We start from the raw sequence: 24527 nt of genomic DNA, 5'->3' as shown, positions 1-24527 counted from the left end.
TCTTCCAGAATGGTCCTGCATTTGGCTCCATCCATCTTCCCATCAATTTTAACCATCTTCCCTGTCCCTGCTGAAGAAAAGAAGGCCCAAACCATGATGCTCTTACCACCATGTTTGACAGTGGGTATGGTGTGATCAGGGTGATGAGCTGTGTTGCTTTTAAGCCCAACATAACGTTTTGCATTGTTGCCAAAAAGTTCCATTTTGGTTTCATCTGACCAGAGCACCTTCTTCCACATGTTTGGTGTGTCTCCCAGGTGGCTTGTGGCAAACTTTAAACAACACTTTTTATTGGTATCTTTAAGAATAGGCTTTCTTCTTGCCACTTCCATAAAGGACTGATTTGTGCAATATACGACTGATTGTTGTCCTATGGACAGAGTCTCCCACCTCAGCTGTAGATCTCGGCAGTTAATCCAGAGTGATCATGGGCCTCTAGGCTGCATCTCTGATCAGTCTTCTCCTTGTATGAGCTGAAAGTTTAGAGGGACGGCCAGGTCTTGGTAGATTTGCAGTGGTCTGATACTCCTTCCATTTCAATATTATTGCACAGTGCTCCTTGGGATGTTTAAAGCTTGGGAAATCTTTTTGTATCCAAATCCGGCTTTAAACTTCTTCACAACAGTATCTCGGACCTGCCTGGTGTGTTCCTTGTTCTTCATGATGCTCTCTGCGCTTTTAATGGACCTCTGAGACTATCAAAGTGCAGGTGCATTTATACGGAGACTTGATTATACACAGGTGGATTGTATTTATCATCATTAGTCATTTAGGTCAAAATTGGATCATTCAGAGATCCTCACTGAACTTCTGGAGAGAGTTTGCTGCACTGAAAGTAAAGGGGCTGAATAATTCTACTTCATGATTGTGTCCCACTTGTTGTTGATTCTTCACAAAAAAATACAGTTTTATGTCTTTATGTTTGAAGCCTGAAATGTGGCAAAAGGTCGCAAAGTTCAAGGGGGCCGAATACTTTCGCAAGGCACTGTATAAGTTTTGAAAACTAAGTCCATCTGGAAACGACATGTTGACTGGGTGCGCAGCTGAAGTAATGACGTAGTTTTCAGTGATCTGACCAAGGATAAAGGGACCTGGAAAACAGTACACTGGCGACATCGTGTGGAATCTGTAGGAATTGCAAACACTGTTCCAACATTTATGACAAGCCTTAACCTGTTAAATCTATGGGGGCGCTATTTCATTTTTGGATAAAAAGACATGCCCGTTTTAAGAGCAATATTTTGTCACAAAAAGATGCTCGACTATGCATATAATTGATAGCTTTGGAAAGAAAACACTCCGATGTTTCCAGAACTGCAAAGATATTGTCTGTGAGTGCCCCAGAACAGAAGCTACAGGCAAAACCAAGATGAAACTGCAACCAGGAAATGAGCAGGATTGTCTCCTTATATGGCTGTGAATGTGACAGGAATGAGCCTGCCCTATCTATCGTTTCCCCAAGGTGTCTGCAGCATTGTGACATATTTGTAGGAATATCATTGGAAGATTGACCATAAGAGACTACATTTGCCAGGTGTCCGCCCGGTGTCCTCCGTCGAAATTGGTGCGTCATCTTTAACTGCACGTCTTTTTCCGAGCGATTCACCGGAGAAAGGAGACTACCACGAACGATATATCAATGAAGAGATATGTGAAAAAAACATTGAGGATTGATTCTAAACAGCGTTTGCCGTGTTTCAGTCGATATTATGGAGTTAATTTGGAAAACAGTTCGCCGTTTTGATGACTGAATTTTCGGGGTTTTTTGGTAACCAAACGTGATGTACAAAACGGAGCGATTTCTCCTACACAAAGAATCTTTCAGGAAAAACTGAACATTTGCTATGTAACTGAGAGTCTCCTCATTGAAAAACATCCGAAGTTCTTCAAAGGTAAATTATTTTATTTGAATCCTTTTCTGGCTTTTGTGCAAATGTTGCCCGCTAAATGTTACGCTAGCAAATGCTTGTTTTTCTATGGTTCAAAAGCATATTTTGAAAATCTGAGATGACAGTGTTGTTAAGAAAAGGCTAAGCTTGAGAGCTAGCACATTCATTTCATTTGCGATTTTCATAAATAGTTAACGTTACGTTATGCTAATGAGCTTGTGGCTATAACTGGATACAGGGTTTTTTCATAGCCAAACGTGAACAACACGGAGCGATTTGTCCTACACAAATAATATTTTTTTGAAAAACGGAACATTTGCTATCTAACTGAGAGTCTCCTCATTGAAAACATCTGAAGTTCTTCAAAGGTAAATGATTTTATTTGAATGATTTTCTTGTTTTTGTGAAAATGTTGCTGGCTGAATTCTAGGCTTATAGCTATGCTAGCTATCAACACTCTTACACAAATGCTTGTTTAGCTATGGTTGAAAAGCATATTTTGAAAATCTGAGATGACAGTGTTGTTAACAAAAGTCTAAGCTTGAGAGCAAATATATTTATTTCATTTGCGATTTTCATGAATAGTTAACGTTGCGTTATGCTAATGAGCTTGAGGCTATAAATAGAATCCCGGATCTGGGATTGCTCGACGCAAGAAGTTAAACAATACGTATACTGACGGATTGATTTTTTCTCAGTCAAAAAAGTGAACAAGTTTTCTGGCGAATTTGACCACGGAACTCGTTCTGTTATAGTCACAAACACCATTGAACCAGTTCTAGAAATGTCAGAGTGTTTTCTATGCACACATACTAATCATATGCATATACTATATTCCTGGCATGAGTAGCAGGACGTTGAAATGTTGCACGATTTTTAACAGAATGTTGAAAAAAGTAGCTCGATCTCAAACAGGTTAAATACAAGTAAAACTATATGCATGCTCTTCAACCGATCGCTGCCTGAACCTGCCCGCCTGTTCAACATCACTACTATGGACGGCTCCGACTTAGAATATGTGGACAACTACAAATACCTAGGTGTTTGGTTAGACTGTAAACTCTCCTTCCAGACTCACATCAAACATCTCCAATCCAAAGTTAAATCTAGAATTGGCTTCCTATTTCGCAACAAAGCATCCTTCACTCATGCTGCCAAACATACCCTTGTAAAACTGACCATCCTACCAATCCTCGACTTTGTCGATGTAATTTACAAAATAGCCTCCAATACCCTACTCAATAAATTGGATGCAGTCTATCACAGTGCTATCTCTTTTGTCACCAAAGCCCCATATACTACCCACCACTGCGACCTATACGCTCTCGTTGGCTGGCCCTCGCTTCATACTCGTCGCCAAACCCACTGGTAATCTACAAGACCCTGCTAGGTAAAGTCCCCCCTTATCTCAGCTCGCTGGTCACCATAGCAGTACCCACCTGTAACACGCGCTCCAGGAGGTATATCTCTTTGGTCACCCACAAAACCAATTCTTCCATTGGCCGCATCTCCTTCCAGTTCTCTTCGGCCAATGAACAAACTACAAACATCTCTGAAACTGGAAACACTTATCTCCCTCACAAGCTTTAAGCACCAGCTGTCAGAGCAGCTCACAGATTACTGCACATAGCCAATCTATAATTTAGCCCAAACAACTACCTCTTTCCCTACTATATTTATTTACTTATTTTGCTCCTTTGCACCCAATTATTTATCTCTACTTTGCACATTCTTCCACTGCAAATCAACCATTCCAGTGTTTTACTTGCTATATTGTATTTACTTCGTCACCATGGCCTTTTTTTGCCTTTACCTCCCTTATCTCACCTCACTTGCTCACATTGTATATAGACTTATTTTTCTACTGTATTATTGACTGTATGTTTTTTTACTACATGTGTAACTCTGTGTTGTTGTACGGGTCGAACTGCTTTGCTTCATCTTGTCCAGGTCGCAATTGTAAATGAGAATTTGTTCTCTACTTGCCTACCTGGTTAAATAAATGTGAAATAAAATAGACTCCTATATAAGACTCCTGTATTTATGTCAACTGTTGGGCTCATTGCGATTACTATCACAGTGACTCCTTTGTATTTATGTAAATTGTGCATGGGGTTACTGCATATACTCCAATGCAACACAGAAGATGGTGTGTGTGTGTGAGAGAGAGAGAGAGAGAGAGAGAGAGAGAGAGAGAGAGAGTGAGAATAATAATAATTATAATGTAACACCAATAATAATAAAAATAGTAATACATTTGCTATTCCCTTGTTTACAGAGTGGGCGTGCAGCAGGCAAACCCAGTGATGCTACTGGTCACTCCTCATCTGCAGTTGTGACACAGACACTCCAGCATTTAAAAAGGCAGGCTGCTTATGCACCCACATCAAATAATGATCAAGACCTCACTGCAGCCCTTCATATTACATTCCAAAGGGCATGATGCCATTTCAAATTGTTGAGAGGCCTGGCTTCCTGAGGCCGATGAAGGTTTCCGTGCCTCACTACAAAGTACCATCACAAACATTATTTTCTAAAACTGAAATCCCAAACCTGTACAACCAGGTTAAAGCGGATGTTGGAAAAAGGTTGGAACAAAGCACATGGTTTGCTGCAACTACTGACCTCTGGACCAGCAGGGGTGGCCAACCCTACATCAGCTTCACTATCCATTACTTCACCCCAGATTGGCAACTGGAATCAAACTGCCTGGAAACACAGTTCTTTCCAGAAGATCACATGGCTCACAACATCAGAGAGTTTGAGAATATGCTGTAAGGGTGGGGGATCAACAAGAAAGACCTGGTCTGCATTACCACAGACAACGCAACAAACATGATCAAGGCTTTTGAAGAGTTCCCAGATCTGTGGCTTGGGTGCTTTGGCCATAATTTGAACCTGGCCATTTCAAAGGCTCTGAAAATTCAGAGAGATGACACAGCAGTCAAGGCCTGCCGTCATCTGGTCCAAGGCTTCTGACAGAGCTGGAAGAGAAGGCGAGAACTGAGAGAAAAGCAAGCTGCCCTCAACATGCCACAGAAGGCTCTGATCCATGATGTGGTGACCTGATGGGGATGCACACACAACATGCTTGAGTGTTTCCTCAGCCAACAGCAACCAGTCTGTGCGACACTGGCTGGAGAAAAAGGAACATGGCATCTGATGCCCAAGGATGCTGACATAAGTGTCATGGAGCAACTGTGCCAGCTCCTTGAACCTCTGAGCAAGTTTACAGATGCACTTTCCTCAGAGACACGAGTGACACTGTCAGCCATCAAGCCTGTCCTGGACCACATCACCATTGATGTTCTGGTGGAAATGGATACGGAGCCATCCCTGACCAAGGAGATGAAAAGGGTAATGAGAGAAGACCTTAACAACAGATACACAGAGAAGGCAAAGAGAGTCGTGCTTGTTTCATTGACACGCACTTCAAAAGGAGATTTTTGGATGAGCCTGAGGCGGCAACATTTTACACTGACAGCTGTGTCCAAGAGGCCTTGAAGCTGGCAGCTGCACAAGTCAGGGAAGAACCACAAAGCACCAGCAGCACCTCCACCACCAGCACCCCCACAGTGGCATCAGAGGGGAAAGGCCTGGCTGGGTTGCTGAGAAAGATCACCTCTCTGCTGCCTTGTTGAGGGAAAGAGGGTCAGATTCCGACCACCCCAGAAGACAGAGTGAAAGAAGAGATCAAGGTCTACCTGTCTCTGCCACCCATTCCAGCAGAAGATGATCCACTGGTGTGGTGGAGGGGCCATGCATCAGAGCTGCCTCATCTTGCCAGAGTTGCCAGGAAGATTTTGTGCATCGCAGCAACCAGCGTGCCATCAGAGAGTGCTCAGTGCCAGCGGGCACATCGTCTCCCCTAGCAGATCACTACTTAAACCAGGCAAAGGAAATATGCTGCCATTTTTACATTTCAATCTCAAGTGAACAAAGATGCATACATGCAGGATGGTAGGCCAGCAGCACCATATTTCTTTATGAAGGAGAGAACGGATATAATGTGCTGCACATTGGATTTGTTTACATATGGTTGTATTGTTCTTACATGCACATTGCTTTACTTGTGTTGCTTGTGTTGCTTTTATATGCACATTTGATTTTTTTTAAGGTTGTGTTCATTAAAACCTGCACTAGGGAAACTTTTACCTTTCATGGCCACATGGTGCCATCTTTTAATGTTAATGTTATTATTTTAATGTTTATGCACACAGAAAGTGCATAGTGCTGCTAATTTTATTTGTTTGTTGGTTTTCAATATAAAACTTGGTGAAATGATTTCAGTGTTCAGTACGTTTTGAAAATTTCCAGCACATTTTAACAATACCGCGATAATACTGATAACTGTGATAATTTTGGTCTCTATAATCATGATATGACATTTTCATACCGTTTCATCTCTAGTTTATTTATTGAACTGCATTGTTGGTTAATGGCTTGTAGCATTTCAAGGTAAGGTGTTACGTCCTGACCATAGAAAGCCTATATTTTCTATGGTAGAGTAGGTCAGGGCGTGACTAGGGTTTTAAACTAGTTTATATTTTCTATGTGGGGTTTGTTTTTTCTATGTTGGTGTTTTAGTATGATTCCCAATTAGAGGCAGCTGGCTATCGTTGTCTCTAATTGGGGATCATACTTAAGTAGCATGTTTTCCACCTGTGTGTTATGGGATATTGTTTGGAGTTAGTGCACGTAGCATATCGTTAGTGACGGTTCAATGTTTCTTTCCTTATTTGTTTTGTTCTAAGTTTTTCACTTTAATAAATTATGCGGAAACCATATCGTGCTGCAGCTTGGTCCGACCATTATTACGACGAACGTGACAGAATATCCCATCACATCAGGAACAAGCAGCGTGCCCGGGAGGAGAAGGTATCCTGGGCTTGGGAGGAGATAAAGGAGGCGAAGACATCCTGTTTGTTTCATTATTTGTTTTGTTCTAAGTTTTTCACTTTAATAAATGATGTGGAAACCATATCGCGCTGCAGCTTGGTCCGAACATTATTACGATGAACGTACACCTGCACACGTGACAAATACATTTGATCTCTGGTCGATGTTAACACCATTTACAACATTGGAATCTCTTCTTTTGACCCTGTGCTGGGTATGAATTAATATTATGTTTGTGTACATTATCCTATCGGTTTGCCCCTGCATATGCTTACCACATGAAGTAAAAAAAAAAATCAATTAAAAAACAGCGGCAAAAAATATGTATCATTAGTAGCATGCAAGTTGGCAGCCATTTTGGCTCAATGTGAAAGTTGTTTACAGGGCTCTGCAGTCCGTCATGTCTCCCTTAGTTTCTCTGACAATCATTCACATTCAGTGAGCTTCTGAGTGACTAACTAGGGCGTGTGTCATTGGCTCTGGTAGTGAGTGTTGGGTTTGGATGGTAGGAATGCACTAAGAGCTGCCAGCAGCGAATTAGGTGACCAAAGCTCCTAGATGTTGCTGACCAAGATGAGAGAAAAGGAGAGAGACAAAAGAGCGGGAAATAAAAAGGAGGTTAGAGAAAGTTAAAGGGATACTTCTGTATTTTGGCAATGTAGCCCTTTATCTACTCCCCCAGACTAACTAGCGTTGGATGTCTATAGTAACTGCTAGCATGCTAGTAGATACCATACACTTCCAGTCATTGCTCTTACGCTAGTTAGCATTGGCTTGTGAAACTACCTCTAACTTCCTTCATACTGGAAGCAGAGACAACGGAGCTGTGAGGGGAACGGCACCGCAGTACCTCCAGGCTCTGATCAGGCCCTACACCCAAACAAGGGCACTGCGTTCATCCACCTCTGGCCTGCTCGCCTCCCTACCACTGAGGAAGTACAGTTCCCGCTCATCCCAGTCAAAACTGTTCGCTGCTCTGGCCCCCCAATGGTGGAACAAACTCCCTCACGACGCCAGGACAGCGGAGTCAATCACCACCTTCCGGAGACACCTGAAACCCCACCTCTTCAAGGAATACCTAGGATAGGATAAGTAATCCTTCTCACCCCCCCCTTAAATGATTTAGATGCACTATTGTAAAGTGGCTGTTCCACTGGATGTCAGAAGGTGAATTCACCAATTTGTAAGTCGCTCTGGATAAGAGCGTCTGCTAAATGACTTAAATGTAAATGTAAATGTATCCATGAGTTCATCTGATTGTGGGGAAGTAGATACAGAACTTAATTGGCAAAATCCTGAGTTATCCCTTCAAAGTTGTCACTTACAGCAGCCATGGAGTTGATGCGGTCGATGTAGTAGTCGGGCCAGCTTGTGGCCAGCTTGTTGGGGTCCTCTTGCTCCTGAACAGAGACAAAAAGAGAGGGAAAACACATGAAGAAAACACAGAAAATAATCCATGTACACAAAAGTACTTAATAAATGTTCTCAGTTGGTTTGAGCAGAGTCATAGGTTAGAGTGCTACATGGAATGGACTACAGAGTGTTGGCCAGGGATGTAGTGCTAAAGAAACATGGGTTTTTGTTACAGGAATTAAATTGCTCTGTTATAATACCCAATTAAAATTAAACACTGTCAATTCATAAGGATTTGTAAGACCCTTATTAATAATAGACAGAGCCCAGTCTTAAAGTCAAACAGCTGAGTTTATTCACGAGAGTACTGAACACGATACAGTTTACCACAGGTTATAAACTGAAAATGACGTCATTAGTTCTCGAACTGTCCCGTCTCTTCTCCCACCCTGGTACAAAGCAGTATCTCAAGCCTTCCCACATAGTCTCCCTACCAATTTAATATAAGTTATGACTGAGTCAAGGTCTTCCTGTGTAGATAAGCATTCTAGCCAGTCTGAAAATATAGTTCATTCATTTCTACCAAGGATCAGACAGTCATTGTGAAAATTCATACATATACAGTAACATAATAGTATTCTGATTAGTACATATACAGTAACATAATAGTATTCTGATTAGTCAGTCCTGATTGAAATGTATACATAGTCATTATTGATAAAAATTCCCTTAACAGTTTTCCATAAAGGCTAGTTTCCTGGACACAGGTCAATCCTAATCCTGGACTAAAACGCATGTTCAATGGAGATTCCATGACTAGGCTTAATCTCTGTCCAGGAAACTGGACCTAAAAGTGGAGATGGAGAGCGATCCATCAACGCACTGTAAATGCTAACGCTAATATAGCATAATAGGTGATTACACTATTCACCAGATAATAATGTGCATAAACAGCACTTTAAGTGCATTTACACTCCACTACATCCATTGTGTTAACTGTAAATGGTTTAATAAATGACTTGCTATGCACTTAACAATGCAAGCCAGTTTTTTCCCCCGTCCATACCATTTACAGTTACTACTCCATGTCAACATCCCAAACAGACAAAATGTGTGTGTTTGTGTGTCTTCATCCCAGTAATACTACTCCGTCTCCCCATCCCAAACAGACCAAATGTGTGTGTTTGTGTCTCTTCATCCCAGTAATACTACTCCGTCTCCCCATCCTGTCTGTCTGTCTGTCTTCTCAACATCCCAGACAGACAAAATGAAGGAGGCCTAATACATCAAATCTGGGTCACAACACAGTGCACATCAAACTATTCAATTGTTTTGGCATTTTAATACAGTCAGGGAAAGACCCCTTGGGATAGAGTATTCTGCACAATGCTTTTCAATAGCGTTGTCGGAAATCAATTTGTACTGGCCTTTCCAGGGAGAGCGATGCCACGAGCAACAAACGCACAGGAGAATATGAAGACAGTTTAGCTCCGAGATCCTTCACCGATGTTTCACATCTGGTACTGTTTAGCTTGGATTTGAGCACAGGGGAGTCGAGAACTTCAGGCTCAGTTTGTGTACCCATGAGAACGTAAGGAACTGGAAAACAGTTTTATTAGTGTGCCTTTACTAATTGTCTACATTAAATGGCACCTTTTCCCCTATTTAGTGTACGACTTTAGACCAAGGCCCATAGAGCTCTGGTAAAAAGGAGTGCATAACAGTATGTAGGGAATTTGGGACATAGCCTGTTTGTTGGGTTGTTTCCATGCACTGAGTTTCTCCTAATCAATCATTGAATTTTGTTGATATGATCAATTGTGTAGGATAGGATCCAGTACATGGTAAGCCCTCAAGTATTTTACCAGGGTACAACATGTTTCTGTGGAGGCACAAGTCCCACACACGAGTGTCAACGGAACAATCGTTCTCAAGTCCCATGTCAGTGTATGTGCCCCTGAATTTCCAAACAAAACTAAACATATGGAAGAGAACACTGCCGTTGCTTCACTTTCCAACCGATGCATGAATTGAGCAGCAAAATTAAGTGAAGAAGAAATTCCGCAAGTCTTGCAGGACAGTGGAAGTTGATAAAAGTGCTTCTCTATTGTAACAGTAAAGAAGCACTTCTATCAACCTTCACCGTCCTCCAAGAGATGCTGAATTTTCTCCTCACTCCAAACAACACATGACAATACTGGAATTCAGAGTATATGGCAAAACGGGCCAGTTATTAGGCGCATACATACTTTGTTTACAGAATTTGGTATGTATGTAAAGCACATGATTAAAAAACGGCTTACCTTGCTGTAATTCATTTCTGACCTGATGACACCTAGTAGTTTCTACTAAGCGCTAAATGTATATGTAGTGACCCCTTCCTTGAAGTGTTAACCATACCCAATAAATAAGTGTTTAAATGCAGGGCAGACAATAAGGCCAGTGTTTTCTCCAGGTTCATACTGTACTCTGGTGTCGATTCAAAAGGAAAAACTACTAATAGCACTCCCTGTTCTCAGACTAGCTGTGTTCTCTTGCCACATTAGCCGACAGACTCGGTCTGGACATACAGCCAGACTGATATTGATGGCGAGATTAAAAACTTAACTGCCTCTCTCCAGACTCTTTTTGTCGAATTTCAGCAGTCGATACGGCTCAAAACATGTCAAGTCCAATGCAACATTTACCCTGGCAGCTTCACAAGTCTGCACAAAATACTATAATTTCCATCTTGTTTCAGGACAAATGAGAGGTGATTACCAGACAGGGGTTGTTTGTTTTGGGGTTCCTAACGGTAGTAGGCTGTTCCCTAGTGCCTGAATAAAAACAGTGCCCTCAGGAGAAACAAATAATAAATATTACCTCGTCAGCTTCGTGGCTAAATCCATGCAAGGCTAGGAGTCAAACACAGTTGATAAGGCCTAGTATTTTTTTAATAACTAGGAGAATAGATAGACCCTGAGGAGAGTTGCGTTGAAAACATAGTCCTCCTGCAACGCTATGACAGAGCCCATGGAAGGATGAGAAATGTGAGGGCATTTTATTAAGTCTCTCTCTATCGCTCTCTCCTCATACTCACACACACATCTACTAAGCTTTATGGAATTGTTTCAAGAAGGTCATACCAAGGATAATTAAACACATTGAATAACAGATTCACTACATGGAACAACAAATAGTCCCAAATAAAATCAAAAAGTTTGTTTGTTCTTTAGCGTCTGTCCTTAATCTGAGAGATACAGTGCCCTCCACTAATATTGGCACCCATGCTAAATATTCTTTGCTGTTTATCCTCTTGGTCCTTCATTCAAAATATTCACAAAAATCTAACCTTTAATTGAAGTTTTAAAAAATTGTTTAAATGAAATGTATACTTCTCAGAAACGTGTGCCATAATAATCTAACTGAAGTATATTCCCATACATATTTTACGTATTTAAGTTCACTTGAGTGATTAGGAACACTTAAGTGGTAAGCAATTACCTGTTTCATTGGGGTATAAATATGAGGTGACACACAGGCCAAGTTCACATAGTCATCCATCACTATAGGAAAGACCCCTGAATGCAGTAATGATGTGCAACAATATGTTGAGCTGCACAAATCAGGAAATGCCCATTTCCACTATCAGGGAAATAATTAAGACTTAGAAATAAACTGAAGATGTTAACAATCGGCCTGGAAGAGGATGTGTGTCTGTATTGACCCTACGCACAGTGAGGATGATGGTTTGAGTGGCAAAAAAATCTCCAAGGATCACAGCTGGAGAATTGCAGACGTTAGTTGGGTCTTGGGGTCAGAAAGTCTCCAAAGCTACGATCAGATGCCACCTACATAACCACAAGTTGTTTGGGAGGGTTACCATAAAATAGTCTTTGCTGTCATCAAACAACCAACTCAAGTACCTACAGTTTGCCAAACGTTACTGGAACTTTCAATGGGACCGGGCTCTATGTTTTTCTTTCAAAAGGCCCTGGACAACTTGTTAGGATACATGGTATCAGTGACTCCAAGTACCAGCAGATATTTAATCAAAACCTGGCTGCCTCTGCTAGGAAGTTTAAACTGGGCCGTGGTTGGATCTTCCAGCAGAGCACACCTCAAAATCAACACAAAAATGGTTCACTCAACATAGAATCAAGGTTTTGCCTTGGCCATTCCAGTCCCCTGACCTAAACCCCATAGAAAACCTGTGGGATGACCTGAAGAGGAGAGTCCACAAGCGTTGACCTCGGAATCTGAAGGATCTAGAGAGATTCTATAGGGAAGATGGTCTCAGATCCCTTGCCATGTGTTCTCACACCTCAATACGCATTATAGGAGAAGACTCAGAGATGTTATCTTGGCGAAGAGAGGTTGCACAAAGCACTCTACTCAGCAAACTGGATGCAGTCTATCACAGTGCCATCTGTTTTGTCACCAAAGTCCCTTATATCACCTACCACTGCGACCTGTATGCTCTAGTAGGCTGGTCCTCGCTACATATTCGTCGCCAGACCCACTGGCTCCAGGTCATCTACAAGTCCATGCTAGGTAAAGCCCCGCCTTATCTCAGCTCACTGGTCACGATAACACCCACCCGTAGTTTAGTTTATTCATTCGACCATTTAAAAAAAACAAGCACACGTAAAACTTAAAAGCCATACATGCACATGAATAAATGCATTGAGGATAACACACAATAAAGTCTGGGACTTATTTCCATTGTGGTCCTCTTCACGTGCTCCAGCAGGTATATCTCACTGGTCATCCCCAAAGCAAACACATTTGGCCACCTTTCCTTCCAGTTCTCTGCTGCCAATGACTGGAACGAATTGCAAAAATCACTGAAGCTGGAGACTTATATTTCCCTCACTAACTTTAAACATCAGCTATCTGAGCAGCTGACTGATCGCTGCAGCTGTACATAACCCACCTGTAAATAGCCCACCCAATCTACCTACCTCATCCCCATATTGTTTTTATTTACTTTTCTGCTCTTTTGAACACCAGTATTTCTACTTGCACAACATCATCTGCTCATCTATCACTCCAGTGTTAATTTGCTAAACTGTAATTACTTAGCTACTATGGCCTATTTATTGCCTTACCTCCTCACACCATTTGCACACACTGTATATAGACTTGTTTTTTTCTATTGTGTTATTGACTGCACGTTTGTTTATTACATGTGTAACTCTGTTGTTTGTGTCGCACTGCTTTTCTTTATCTTGGCCAGGTCACAGTTGTAAATGATAACTTGTTCTCAAATAGCCTACATGGTTAAATAAAAATTAAATAAAAATAAATAAAACATTTAAAAAAATTGAATGAAGGGGTGCCAATAATTTTGTCACACACATATTTGAGAAGCATTCTTATTATAAAAAAATAGATGTATTTTTTCATGAAATTATTTTACTTTAATTAACGGTTAGAATGTTGTGAATTATTTTAATGAAAGCCCAAAACGATAAACAATAAAGACATTTTTTTTAAGTCTGTTTTGCTCATATTCACCAAGGCTGCCAATATTATAAGAAAGATCAGGAAACACACACACACACACACACACACACACACACACACACACACACACACACACACACACACATACATACATACATACACATATATATATATACACATATATGTTGTGGCAAACCTCTTCAAGGTTAGGAGCGTTTGTCACAAGCTAAGTGGTAAACTGTCACCAAATCACCCAAGAATGAGAGTTCTTTCGAACAGGACAGTACCTGTGTGTTTGTTTCTCCATCCTGGTCCACCCAGGCCGTAGGCGAGGTCAAGGATAGCAGGGTTCGGTACACGAATCGGGTTCTCGGTAGGTCCAGGTCCAAACGCCAACAGGTAAGTCCAAAACAGTCCAGCTCATACACGGTAAATCCAGCCAATCTCTATTGTCTCTTTCTCTATTGTTCATAGATCCTTCCAGCACTCTCTTCTTCTCTTCCTGGTTTTTCTTGACCCTTTATCTGTGGGTTGGCTCCACCTTCTGAGGGTTCCCCTTGCTTGTTTGGCCAGGTACCTCTGAAAACACATCTCTGTTCTTCTGGATGAGGGTCTTCACTTCCTGTACTTGTGCTGGGGACAGAGTGGGTGAGATATTTACTTCGGCTGTCTCCTGAGTGTGTGTGGGGTATGTGACCATTAGTGTTTCTCTCTCTCTCCATGATTTTAACAGATTTATGTGATAAATCTGTTCCTGGGGCCGTCGACCTGGCTGTCGGATCCGATAATTGACTTCTCCTATTCTCTCCAGTACTTCATATGGTCCTTTCCATGTGGCCAGTAGTTTACACTCTACCGTGGGGATCAGCACTAACACCTTATCTCCCGGTTGAAATTCCCTCAGGGTAGCCTGCCGGTTATAAGTGTGCCGCTGGTGCTCCTGTGCTTGTCTCATGTGCTCTCTGACGATGGGCATGGCTGTGGCTATCCTGTCTTGCATTGCCGTGACGTGCTCTATGACACTAATATACGGGGTGGATTGGTGCTCCCAGGTTTCCCGGGCGATGTCTAAGATTCCCCGGGGATGCCTCCCATATACCAGCTCAAAGGGAGAAAACCCCAGCGAGGCTTGAGGAACCTCTCTAATGGCAAACATCAGATATGGCAACATGCAATCCCAGTTCTTCCCATCCTTATCGATTACCTTCCTGAGCATTGACGTCAGGGTCCGGTTGAATCTCTCGACCAGCCCGTCCGTCTGAGGATGGTAAACCGATGTCCTCAACTGTTTCACCTGCCACAGTTTACAAAGGTCCGCCATAATTCGGGACATAAAGGGGGTCCCCTGGTCGGTAAGGATCTCCTTTGGAACCCCTACCCTGGTGAACAAGAGCACTAATTCCTTTGCAATATTCTTGGAAGCCATCGTCCGAAGGGGAATGGCTTCTGGGTAGCGAGTGGCATAATCTAGAATGACCAGAATGTATTGGTGCCCTCTGGTGGATTTGGGTAGTGGGCCCACTAAATCCATCGCTATCCTCTCAAATGGTGTTTCGATTATGGGGAGTGGCACTAACGGGCTTCTAACAGCTGGTCGGGGAGCTGTTAACTGGCACTCCGGGCACTCTCCACAATGCCGAGCCACTTCAGCTAGAATTCCTGGCCAGTAAAACCTCCTTACAATCCGGTCTCGGGTTTTATCGATACCAAGGTGTCCACCCAGAATGTGCCCATGAGCTAGATCCAGTACTGTCCTCCGGTACCGAGTGGGAACCAACAACTGTTCCACCACATCAACCCCTATTTTCGAGACTCTGTACACCAAACCCTTTTACATGAGGAAGTGGGGAAAACTATTAGGCATCATACCAACATTTATGGGAGTACCATCTACGACCTGCACATCTGCTCTGGCTTGCTGCAGGGTTGGATCCTGGTTTTGGGCCGTCCCAAAATTAGTCAAGGAACCTGCCAGGTCTGCGGGTTCTAGATCGTCGTCCTCTGGATTCAGACCGACACCAGCCCCACTAGTACCGGGCTGTTCATTATCAGCGAGGTTTGCCACTTCATCCTCCTCCTCCCCTACTAGCACTTGTGATGTTGTCCCCTGGGAGACCTCTTTTCCTGGCTTTGGTTGAAGGCCCCATGCTTCTTCCTGCTTGGTCAGGGTTGTTGGCTTCTCAAACATGCCATTCTTGTGGCCTAACTTCGCAAAGTTAGGAAAGTCTCTACCCAATATTACATCATATGGCATCTTTGGGACCACACCGACCTCATAATCCAGCAGACCGTCCTCTGTTTGTATGCTCACTAAGGCCGTGGGGTACAGACGGGTATCCCCATGAATGCATGTAACACTGATATCCTGTCTTGTATCAAGTTTATGATTCGGCACTAGGCTTGCAACGACCAGGGTTAGCATACTGCCGGAATCCAGCAGTGCTTCAACCTCTTTCCCTTCAACCTTCACCCTGCACATATGTTTGTTTCTTGATCTTTCAAGTACAGTGGTTACAACAGGACATGCATACCGTATATCATCTTCATTTTCACTGAAGTTACATTGCATTGGCTCTTCTTTAATAGGGCAGTAGGCTGCAATATGTCCTGGTTGATTACAATTGTAACAGATAATAGGGGTTCGGGGGGGAGACCCCCTCGACACCCAGTCCCGGTTTCTGTATTTTCCCTTAGTGTCTCGGCCTGATTCTGATTCTTTCCTCATGGCCCCACGCTGCCCTCTTCCCCCTCTATATGCTGGGACAGCCTTACCCTGTCCGCTGGTTTGCCCATGCCTGCGGAACGGGAATCTTTCCTCCTGTGCCTGCTCAGCTGTTCCTGCCATACAATACCGTTCAACCAGGCCCACGAGATGGTCGGCGGAAAGTACCTCGTTCTGGCCAACCCATCGTCTCACTTCTTGGGGTAGACCTCGCTGAAACTGGTTGAGTACGATGGTCTCGACGATCTCGGCGGATGACCGGGTCTCTGGTCGCAACCATTTCCGTGCCAGGTGAATCAAGTCGAACATCTGTGTTCGTGGGGGTTGTCCCAGTCGGTAGGACCACTGGTGGAAGCGGTGTGCCCTCACGGTATTGGTCACTCCCAGTCTAGTCAGGATCTCTCCCTTTAGTTTATCGTAATCCTGTGCATCTTTCAACTCCAGGTCGAAATACGCTTTTTGAGCGTCCACTGCCAGGTATGGTGCCAGAAGCCCTGCCCATTCTTCTTTTGGCCACTTCTCCCTCTCTGCCGTCCTTTCGAAGGTGGTAAGATATGCTTCCACATCATCCTGCGCTGTCATTTTTGGGAGAAAATGATTGGCCCTCCTCACCTGCAGCTGGTAATTGAGCCCCAATTTGGTCCGCTAGAACCTTTAGGCCTTCTCTTAACTCCCGGGTGTTTCTCTCTTGCTCTTCTCTGAGCAGCTGGTTGGTGCGGTGCTGGACCTGTAACGTGTCCTGATACATTCGCATTGCATCCTGATGAGCTATTTGTTGAGCTCTAGTTGCCTCTTGTTGGGCGGCCGCCGCTTGTAACAGGGCCTGTATGGCTCCCTCCATACTAATTTTCCTGAGAAACTGTCCTGACCAAACAAAGCCACAAAAAAACCTGACTCCCCTTTGGAGTGCTAACTGAAACTTTTTCTTTTTCTTCTACCTAACCAGTGGTATGGTTAGTCCATGCCTGCATCCTCCACCACGTGTGGCAAACCTCTTCAAGGTTAGGAGCGTTTGTCACAAACTAAGTGGTAAACTGTCACCAAATCACCCAAGAATGAGAGTTCTTTCGAACAGGACAGTACCTGTGTGTTTGTTTCTCCGTCTTGGTCCACCCAGGCCGTAGGCGAGGTCAAGGATAGCAGGGTTCGGTACACGAATCGGGTTCTCGGTAGGTCCAGGTCCAAACGCCAACAGGTAAGTCCAAAACAGTCCAGCTCATACACGGTAAATCCAGCCAATCTCTATTGTCTCTTTCTCTATTGTTCATAGATCCTTCCAGCACTCTCTTCTTCTCTTCCTGGTTTTTCTTGACCCTTTATCTGTGGGTTGGCTCCACCTTCTGAGGGTTCCCCTTGCTTCTGGGACTTGTAGTTTTGGTGGTCGGCCATTGTGTGATCTGCAGTTCTGACAGGGGTGGCCATTTTAGTGACCGGGCAGAGCCCATTTATTAGTTCTGCTCTCACAGATCTGCCATTTACCACTCGACCCCCTTCTTTGCCACAATGTATGTATGTATGTATGTATGAATGTATGTATGTATGTATGTATGTATGTATGGGTCAATAAAGTATTTAGTCAGCAACCAATTGTGCAAGTTCTCCCACTTAAAAATATGAGAGAGGCCTGTAATTTTCATCATAGGTACACTTCAACTATGTCAGACAAAATGAGAAGAAAAACATCCAGAAAATCACATTGTAGTTTTTTTAATGAATTTATTTGCAAATCAATAACAAAAGTTTCTCAATACTTTGTTATATACTCTTTGTTGGCAATGACAGGAGGTCAAATGTTTTCTGTAAGTCTTCACAAGGTTTTCACACACTGTTGCTGGTATTTTGGCCCATTCCTCCATGCAGATCTCCTTTAGAGCAGTGATGTGTTGGGGCTGTTGCTGGGCAACACGGACTTTCAACTCCATCCAAAAATGTTCTATGGGCTTGAGATCTGGAGACTGGCTCGGCCACTCCAGGACCTTGAAATGCTTCTTATGAAGCCACTCCTTCGTTGCCTGGGCGGTGTGTTTGGGATCATTGTCATGCTGAAAGACCCAGCCACGTTTCATCTTCAATGCTCTTGCTGATGGAAGGAGGTTTTCACTCAAAATCTCACGACACATGGCCCCATTCATTCTTTCCTTTACACGGATCAGTCGTCCTGGTCCCTTTGCAGAAAAACAGCCCCAAAGCATGATGTTTCCACCCCTATGCTTCACAGTAGGTATGGTGTTTCTTTGGATGCAACTCAGCATTCTTTGTCCTCCAAACAAAACGAGTTGAGTTTTTACCAAAAAGTTATTTTGGTTTCATCTGATAGCATCTTATTTTGGTTTCATGACATTCTCCTAATCTTCTTGTGGATCATCCAAATGCTCTCTAGCAAGCTTCAGACGGGCCTGGACATGTACTGGGTTAAGCAGGGGGACACGTCTGGCACTGCAGGATTTGAGTCCCTGGCGGCGTAATGTGTTACTGATGGTAGGCTTTGTTACTTTGGTCCCAGCTCTCTGCAGGTCATTCACTAGGTCCCCCCGTGTGGTTCTGGGATTTTTGCTCACCGTTCTTGTGATCATTTTGACCCCACGGGGTGAGATCTTGCGTGGAGCCCCAGATCGAGGGAGATTATCAGTGGTCTTGTATGTCTTCCATTTCCTAATAATTGCTCCCACAGTTGATTTCTTCAAACCAAGCTGCTTACCTATTGCAGATTCAGTCTTCCCAGCCTGGTGCAGGTCTACAATTTTGTTTCTGGTGTCCTTTGAAAGCTCTTTGGTCTTGGCCATAGTGGAGTTTGGAGTGTGACTGTTTGAGGTTGTGGACCGGTGTCTTTTATACTGATAACAAGTTCAAACAGGTGCCATTAATACAGGTAACGAGTGGAGGACAGAGGAGCCGCTTAAAGAAGAAGTTACAGGTCTGTGAGAGCCAGAAATCTTGTTTGTTTGTAGGTGACCAAATAAATTCAGAAAAAATTCTACAATGTGATTTTCTGGATTTTCTTTTCTCATTTTGTCTGTCATAGTTGAAGTGTACCTATGATAATTACAGGCCTCATCTTTTTAAGTGGGAGAACTTGCACAATTGGTGGCTGACTAAATACTTTTTTGCCCCACCGTATATATATATATATATTTTTTACATGTATTTAACCCCTTCTTTACACTAAAGTTTCCATATATACATTTTTTCAACTGGTACCGGGGGACCGTCAGACAAGTCTTGTAAAGCCTGTGGGCGCCCTAGAGCAAATGAGAGTCTCACCTTTACACAGAGGGGTCATATTAGTTTGTATCCCATACCATTGCTTTATAAATTTCTCTGTGTATGGTAGTATTCTATTAAACTACCATACCATCGCTTTATCAATTTCTCTGTGTGTTGTATGGTAGTACTCTATTACACTACCATACCATTGCTTTGTCAATTTCTCTGTGTATGGTAGTATTCTATTAAACTACCATACCATCGCTTTATCAATTTCTCTGTGTGTTGTATGGTAGTACTCTATTAAACTACCATACCATCACTTTATCAACACGCAAACACCAGTCAACAAGTTGAAGGAAATGTGAAATGTAAATATGTATGTTTATTTTTCCACCAATAAAACAATATAAACAAATAATCAGTCAAGTTCCTTTCACTGTTCAATCAACACAATATTCAAGTTCTAAACAGCTGTAGAAAACTTGTAATATGAGTTACTTATACATGTTTTACTGTGCTCCCTTCAAGGTGTGTTGTCAATTTTATTTCGGTGTTATCTAAATCAAATCAATCAAGGAATCTCAAACACAGCTTCATATTTTAACCAAGACATAAGGCATATCATGGCCAAGACATAAGGTTCGCTCTAAAAGGAATTATGAAATGCATTAGGAGTTTCTTGGGTTTGTTTCAGTCTTAAACTCATTCTTACTTCAGTAAATGGGGAATAAAATCAACATTGGAAGACCACTGTGTTGGTTGGCCCCTGCCAACTTCATTATCTGCCCAATCACGACCCCATTACACATGCACGCACACGCACACGCACAGAAACGCACACGCACAGAAACGCACACACACAGAAACGCACACACACAGAAACGCACACACACAGAAACGCACACACACAGAAACGCGCACACACACAGAAACGCACACACACAGAAACGCACACACACAGAAACGCACACACACAGAAACGCACACACACAGAAACGCACACAGACGTGTTTCCAAGATTGTAGGGAGCCCATTTCACTTTCATGTCTTCTGAAGCACCAAAATCCTGGTTTTGGCCCTAACTCACTCCAACTCGCTCATTCACTGATTTCTGTAGCCAGGTAAGCTGTTAGTTCTGGAACGGGGATGTCGACCCCTGCCCACCTCTACAACGGCCTAAAGTATTTCGCCCATTCTCTGGTTAATGGAGGGCTAGTCGGTTCCTTTAACTGGGCTCCCCAGGCCTTCAGTGAGATGCTAGGGCTTTCTGCCTGAATCCCTTGGACTCTAGAGGAGAAGCTGTCCAAAGCTGTGACAGCCGTGAGTGAAGCCACCACTACAGAGATCACACCATCCACAAAGATCACTGGCTTCATTGATAAGTGCATTGATGACAACGTCCCCACAGTGACTGAACGTGCAAACCCCAACCAGAAGCCATGGATTACAGGCAACATACGCACTGAGCTAAAGGCTAGAGCTGACGCTTTCAATGAGTGGGAAACTAATCAGGACATTATAAGAAATCCCACTACCACCAACGAGCCATCAAAAAGGCAAAGGGTAAACACAGGCACTGTATATAGCCATGTTATTGTTATGTTTTTTCTTTTTTGTGTCACTATTTACATGTTTTATTTTATATATATATATATATATATATATATATATATGCATTGTTGGAAAAGGACCCATAAATAAGCTGTGGGTCTACACCGGTTGTTTATGGAAGCATGTGACAAATAAAATGTTCACTGTGGGTCTACACCGGTTGTTTATGGAAGCATGTGACAAATAAAATGTTTTTTTGTTCTGTTTAGGCAAATCAGACTATATAGTGCATTATAAGGGGAATAGGGTGTTATTTGTGACACATCAAATATGGGTAGTGGGTAATAGGTTCAGACACAAACAACCCCTACACCCCACCACAGTTTTGGTAAACAGCTGAGGGATGAGGTTGGAGAAATGTAACCACTCAAATTCATACAGTGCTATGGATGCATGGTCCGAGGTCAAAATTATATATAATATTGAGGTTACACTAATTATATAAATAATATTACACTGAACAAAAATATACACGCAACATGCAACAATTTCAAAGATTTTACGGAGTTACAGTTCATATAAGGAAATCAGTCAATTTAAATGAATAAATTAGGCCCTAATCTATGGATGTTACATGACTGGGAATGCAGATACAGTATGCAACTGTTGGTCACAGATACCTTAACACCTGTTGCGACTCCAGGGACAGTATTTTCAATTTTGGAAAAAAAAACATTCCCGTTTTCAACGGGATATTTTGACAGGTCAAGATGCTAGAATATGCATATAATTGCAGCTTTGGATAGAAAACACTAACGTTTCCAAAACTGTAAAGATATTGTCTCTGAGTATAACAGAACTGATGTTGCAGGCGAAAGCCTGAGAAAAATCCAATCCGGAAGTGCCCCATATTTTGAAAGCGCTGCGTGCCAATGAGTCCCTATTGAGCTGTGAATGTGCTATGAACCAGCTTACGCTTTCTACGTATTCCTCAAGGTGTCTACAGCATTGTGACGTAGTTTTAGGCATTTATGTTAAAGAATACCCGTAGGGGGCACATTGCGCAAGTGGTCACATGATGCTCCCGTAGAAAATCTTGCGTAAAGTACAGAGGTAGCCATCATTCCAATTGCTTCTACTGAGAAACCAATTGTCCCGGTGGATATATTATCGAATAGATATTTAAAAAACACCTTGAGGATTGATTCTAAAACAACGTTTGCTATGTTTGTCGATATTATGGAGCTAATTTGGAATATTTTTCGGCGTTGTCGTGACCGCAATTTCCGGTCGAAGAACAAACGGAGCTATTTCGACTACAAAAATAATCTTTTGGGAAAAAATGATCTTTGCTATCTATTTGGGAGTCTCGTGAGTGAAAACATCCAAAGTTCATCAAAGGTAAACAATTTAATTTGATTGCTTTTCTGATTTTCGTGACAAGGTTGCCTGCTACTAGCAAGGCATAATGCTATGCTAGGCTATCGATAAACTTACACAAATGCTTGTCTAGCTTTGGCTGTAAAACATTAAAACATATTTTGAAATCTGAGATGACAGGGTGATTAACCTCTGACACCTCATCCCGTGGACGGGACCGTTTTCATCATTTTACACTAATTAGCATAACGCAACGGACATAAATCTTCCTAGAAAGTATTCCTATTCATGAAAATCACAAGTGAAATATATTGGAACACAGCTTAGCCTTTTGTTAATCACCCTGTCATCTCAGATTTAAAAAATATCTGGTGTGACCACTATCTCCTTCGCATAGAATTGATCAGGCTGTTGAATACCTATGTAAGAATGCTTTTTATTAACTATAGCTCAGCATTAACCACCATAGTACCCTCCAAGCTCATCATTAAGCTGAAGGCCTTGGGGCTGAACCCTGACCTGTGCAAATGGGTCCTGGATGTCCCCAGGTGGTGAAGTTAGGACATATCACCTCCACTCTGCTGATCCTCAACACTGGGGCCCCACAAGGGTGTGTGCTCAGCCCCCTCTTGTACTCCCTTGTTCACATGACTGTGTGGCCAAGCACGCCTCCAACTCAATCATCAAGTTTGCAGACGACGCAACAGGAGTAGGCTTGATTACCAACGATGACAAGACAGCCCACAGGGAGGAGGTGAGGGCTCTGGCAGGGTGGTGCCAGGAAAATAACCTCTCACCCAATGTCAACAAAACAAATGAGATGATCGTGGACTTCAGGAAACAGCAGAGAGTGCACCCCCCTTCTAGATCGGCAGAACCACAGTGGAGAAAGGGGAAAGCTTCAAATTCCTTGGCGTACGCATCACAGACAAACTGAAATGGACCACCCACACAGACAGTGTGGTGGAGAAGGCACAACAGACCCTCTTCAACCTCAGGAGGCTGAAGAAATTTGGCTTGTCACCTAAAATCCTCAAAAACATTTATAGATCTACAATTGAAAGCATCCTGTCGGGCTGTATCACTGCCTGATATGGCAACTGCACCACCCGCAACCCGCAGGGCTCTCCAGAGGGTGGTGCGGGCTGCCCAATACATTACCGGGGACAAACTAACTGCGCTCCAGGACAACTACAGCACCCGATGTCACGGGAAGGCCAAAATGATCATCAAGAACATCAACCACCCGAGCCACTGCTTGTTCAGCCCGCTATCATCCAGAAGGCGAGGTCAGTACAGGTGCATCAAAGCTGGGACCGAGAGACTGAAAAACAGCGTCTACCTCAAAGCCATCAGACTGTTAAACAGCTATCACTAGCACATTAGAGGCTGCTGCCTTTAGGCATAGACTAGAAGTCACTGGCCACTTGTCACTTTAATAATGTTTACATATCTGGCATTACTCATCTCATATGTATATACTGTATTCTATACCATTCTACAGTATCTTAGTCACTTAATAATGTTAACATATATTGCTTTACTCATCTCATATGTACAGTGCCTTGCGAAAGTATTCGGCCCCCTTGAACTTTGCGACCTTTTGCCACATTTCAGGCTTCAAACAAAGATATAAATCTGTATTTTTTTGTGAAGAATCAACAACAAGTGGGACACAATCAGGAAGTGGAACGACATTTATTGGATATTTCAAACTTTTTTAACAAATCAAAAACTGAAAAATCGGGCGTGCAAAATTATTCAGCCCCTTTACTTTCAGTGCAGCAAACTCTATCCAACAGTTCAGTGAGGATCTCTGAATGATCCAATGTTGACCTAAATGACTAATGATGATAAATACAATCCACCTGTGTGTAATCAAGTCTCCGTATAAATGCACCTGCACTGTGATAGTCTCAGAGGTCCGTTAAAAGCGCAGAGAGCATGAAGAACAAGGAACACACCAGGCAGGTCCGAGATACTGTTGTGAAGAAGTTTAAAGCTGGATTTGGATACAAAAAGATTTCCCAAGCTTTAAACATCCCAAAGAGCACTGTGCAAGCGATAATATTGAAATG

General features: G+C 42.8%; 1 protein-coding gene across 1 annotated transcript in view; it reads right to left on the bottom strand.

The window, feature by feature from the left end:
- daam2 (dishevelled associated activator of morphogenesis 2) overlaps positions 1–24527 on the bottom strand; it is a 223168-nt gene that overhangs the window by 76515 nt on the left and 122126 nt on the right. Inside the window, 1 exon segment of the mRNA XM_064925631.1 lies at positions 8114–8188. Coding sequence (XP_064781703.1) covers positions 8114–8188 — 75 coding nt within the window.

Source organism: Oncorhynchus masou, chromosome 2 (genome assembly GCF_036934945.1).
Source record: "Oncorhynchus masou masou isolate Uvic2021 chromosome 2, UVic_Omas_1.1, whole genome shotgun sequence".
Classification (NCBI taxonomy): domain Eukaryota; kingdom Metazoa; phylum Chordata; class Actinopteri; order Salmoniformes; family Salmonidae; genus Oncorhynchus; species Oncorhynchus masou.
Note: the sequence above shows the minus strand (reverse complement) of the source record. Positions and strands in the feature narration are given on the sequence as shown.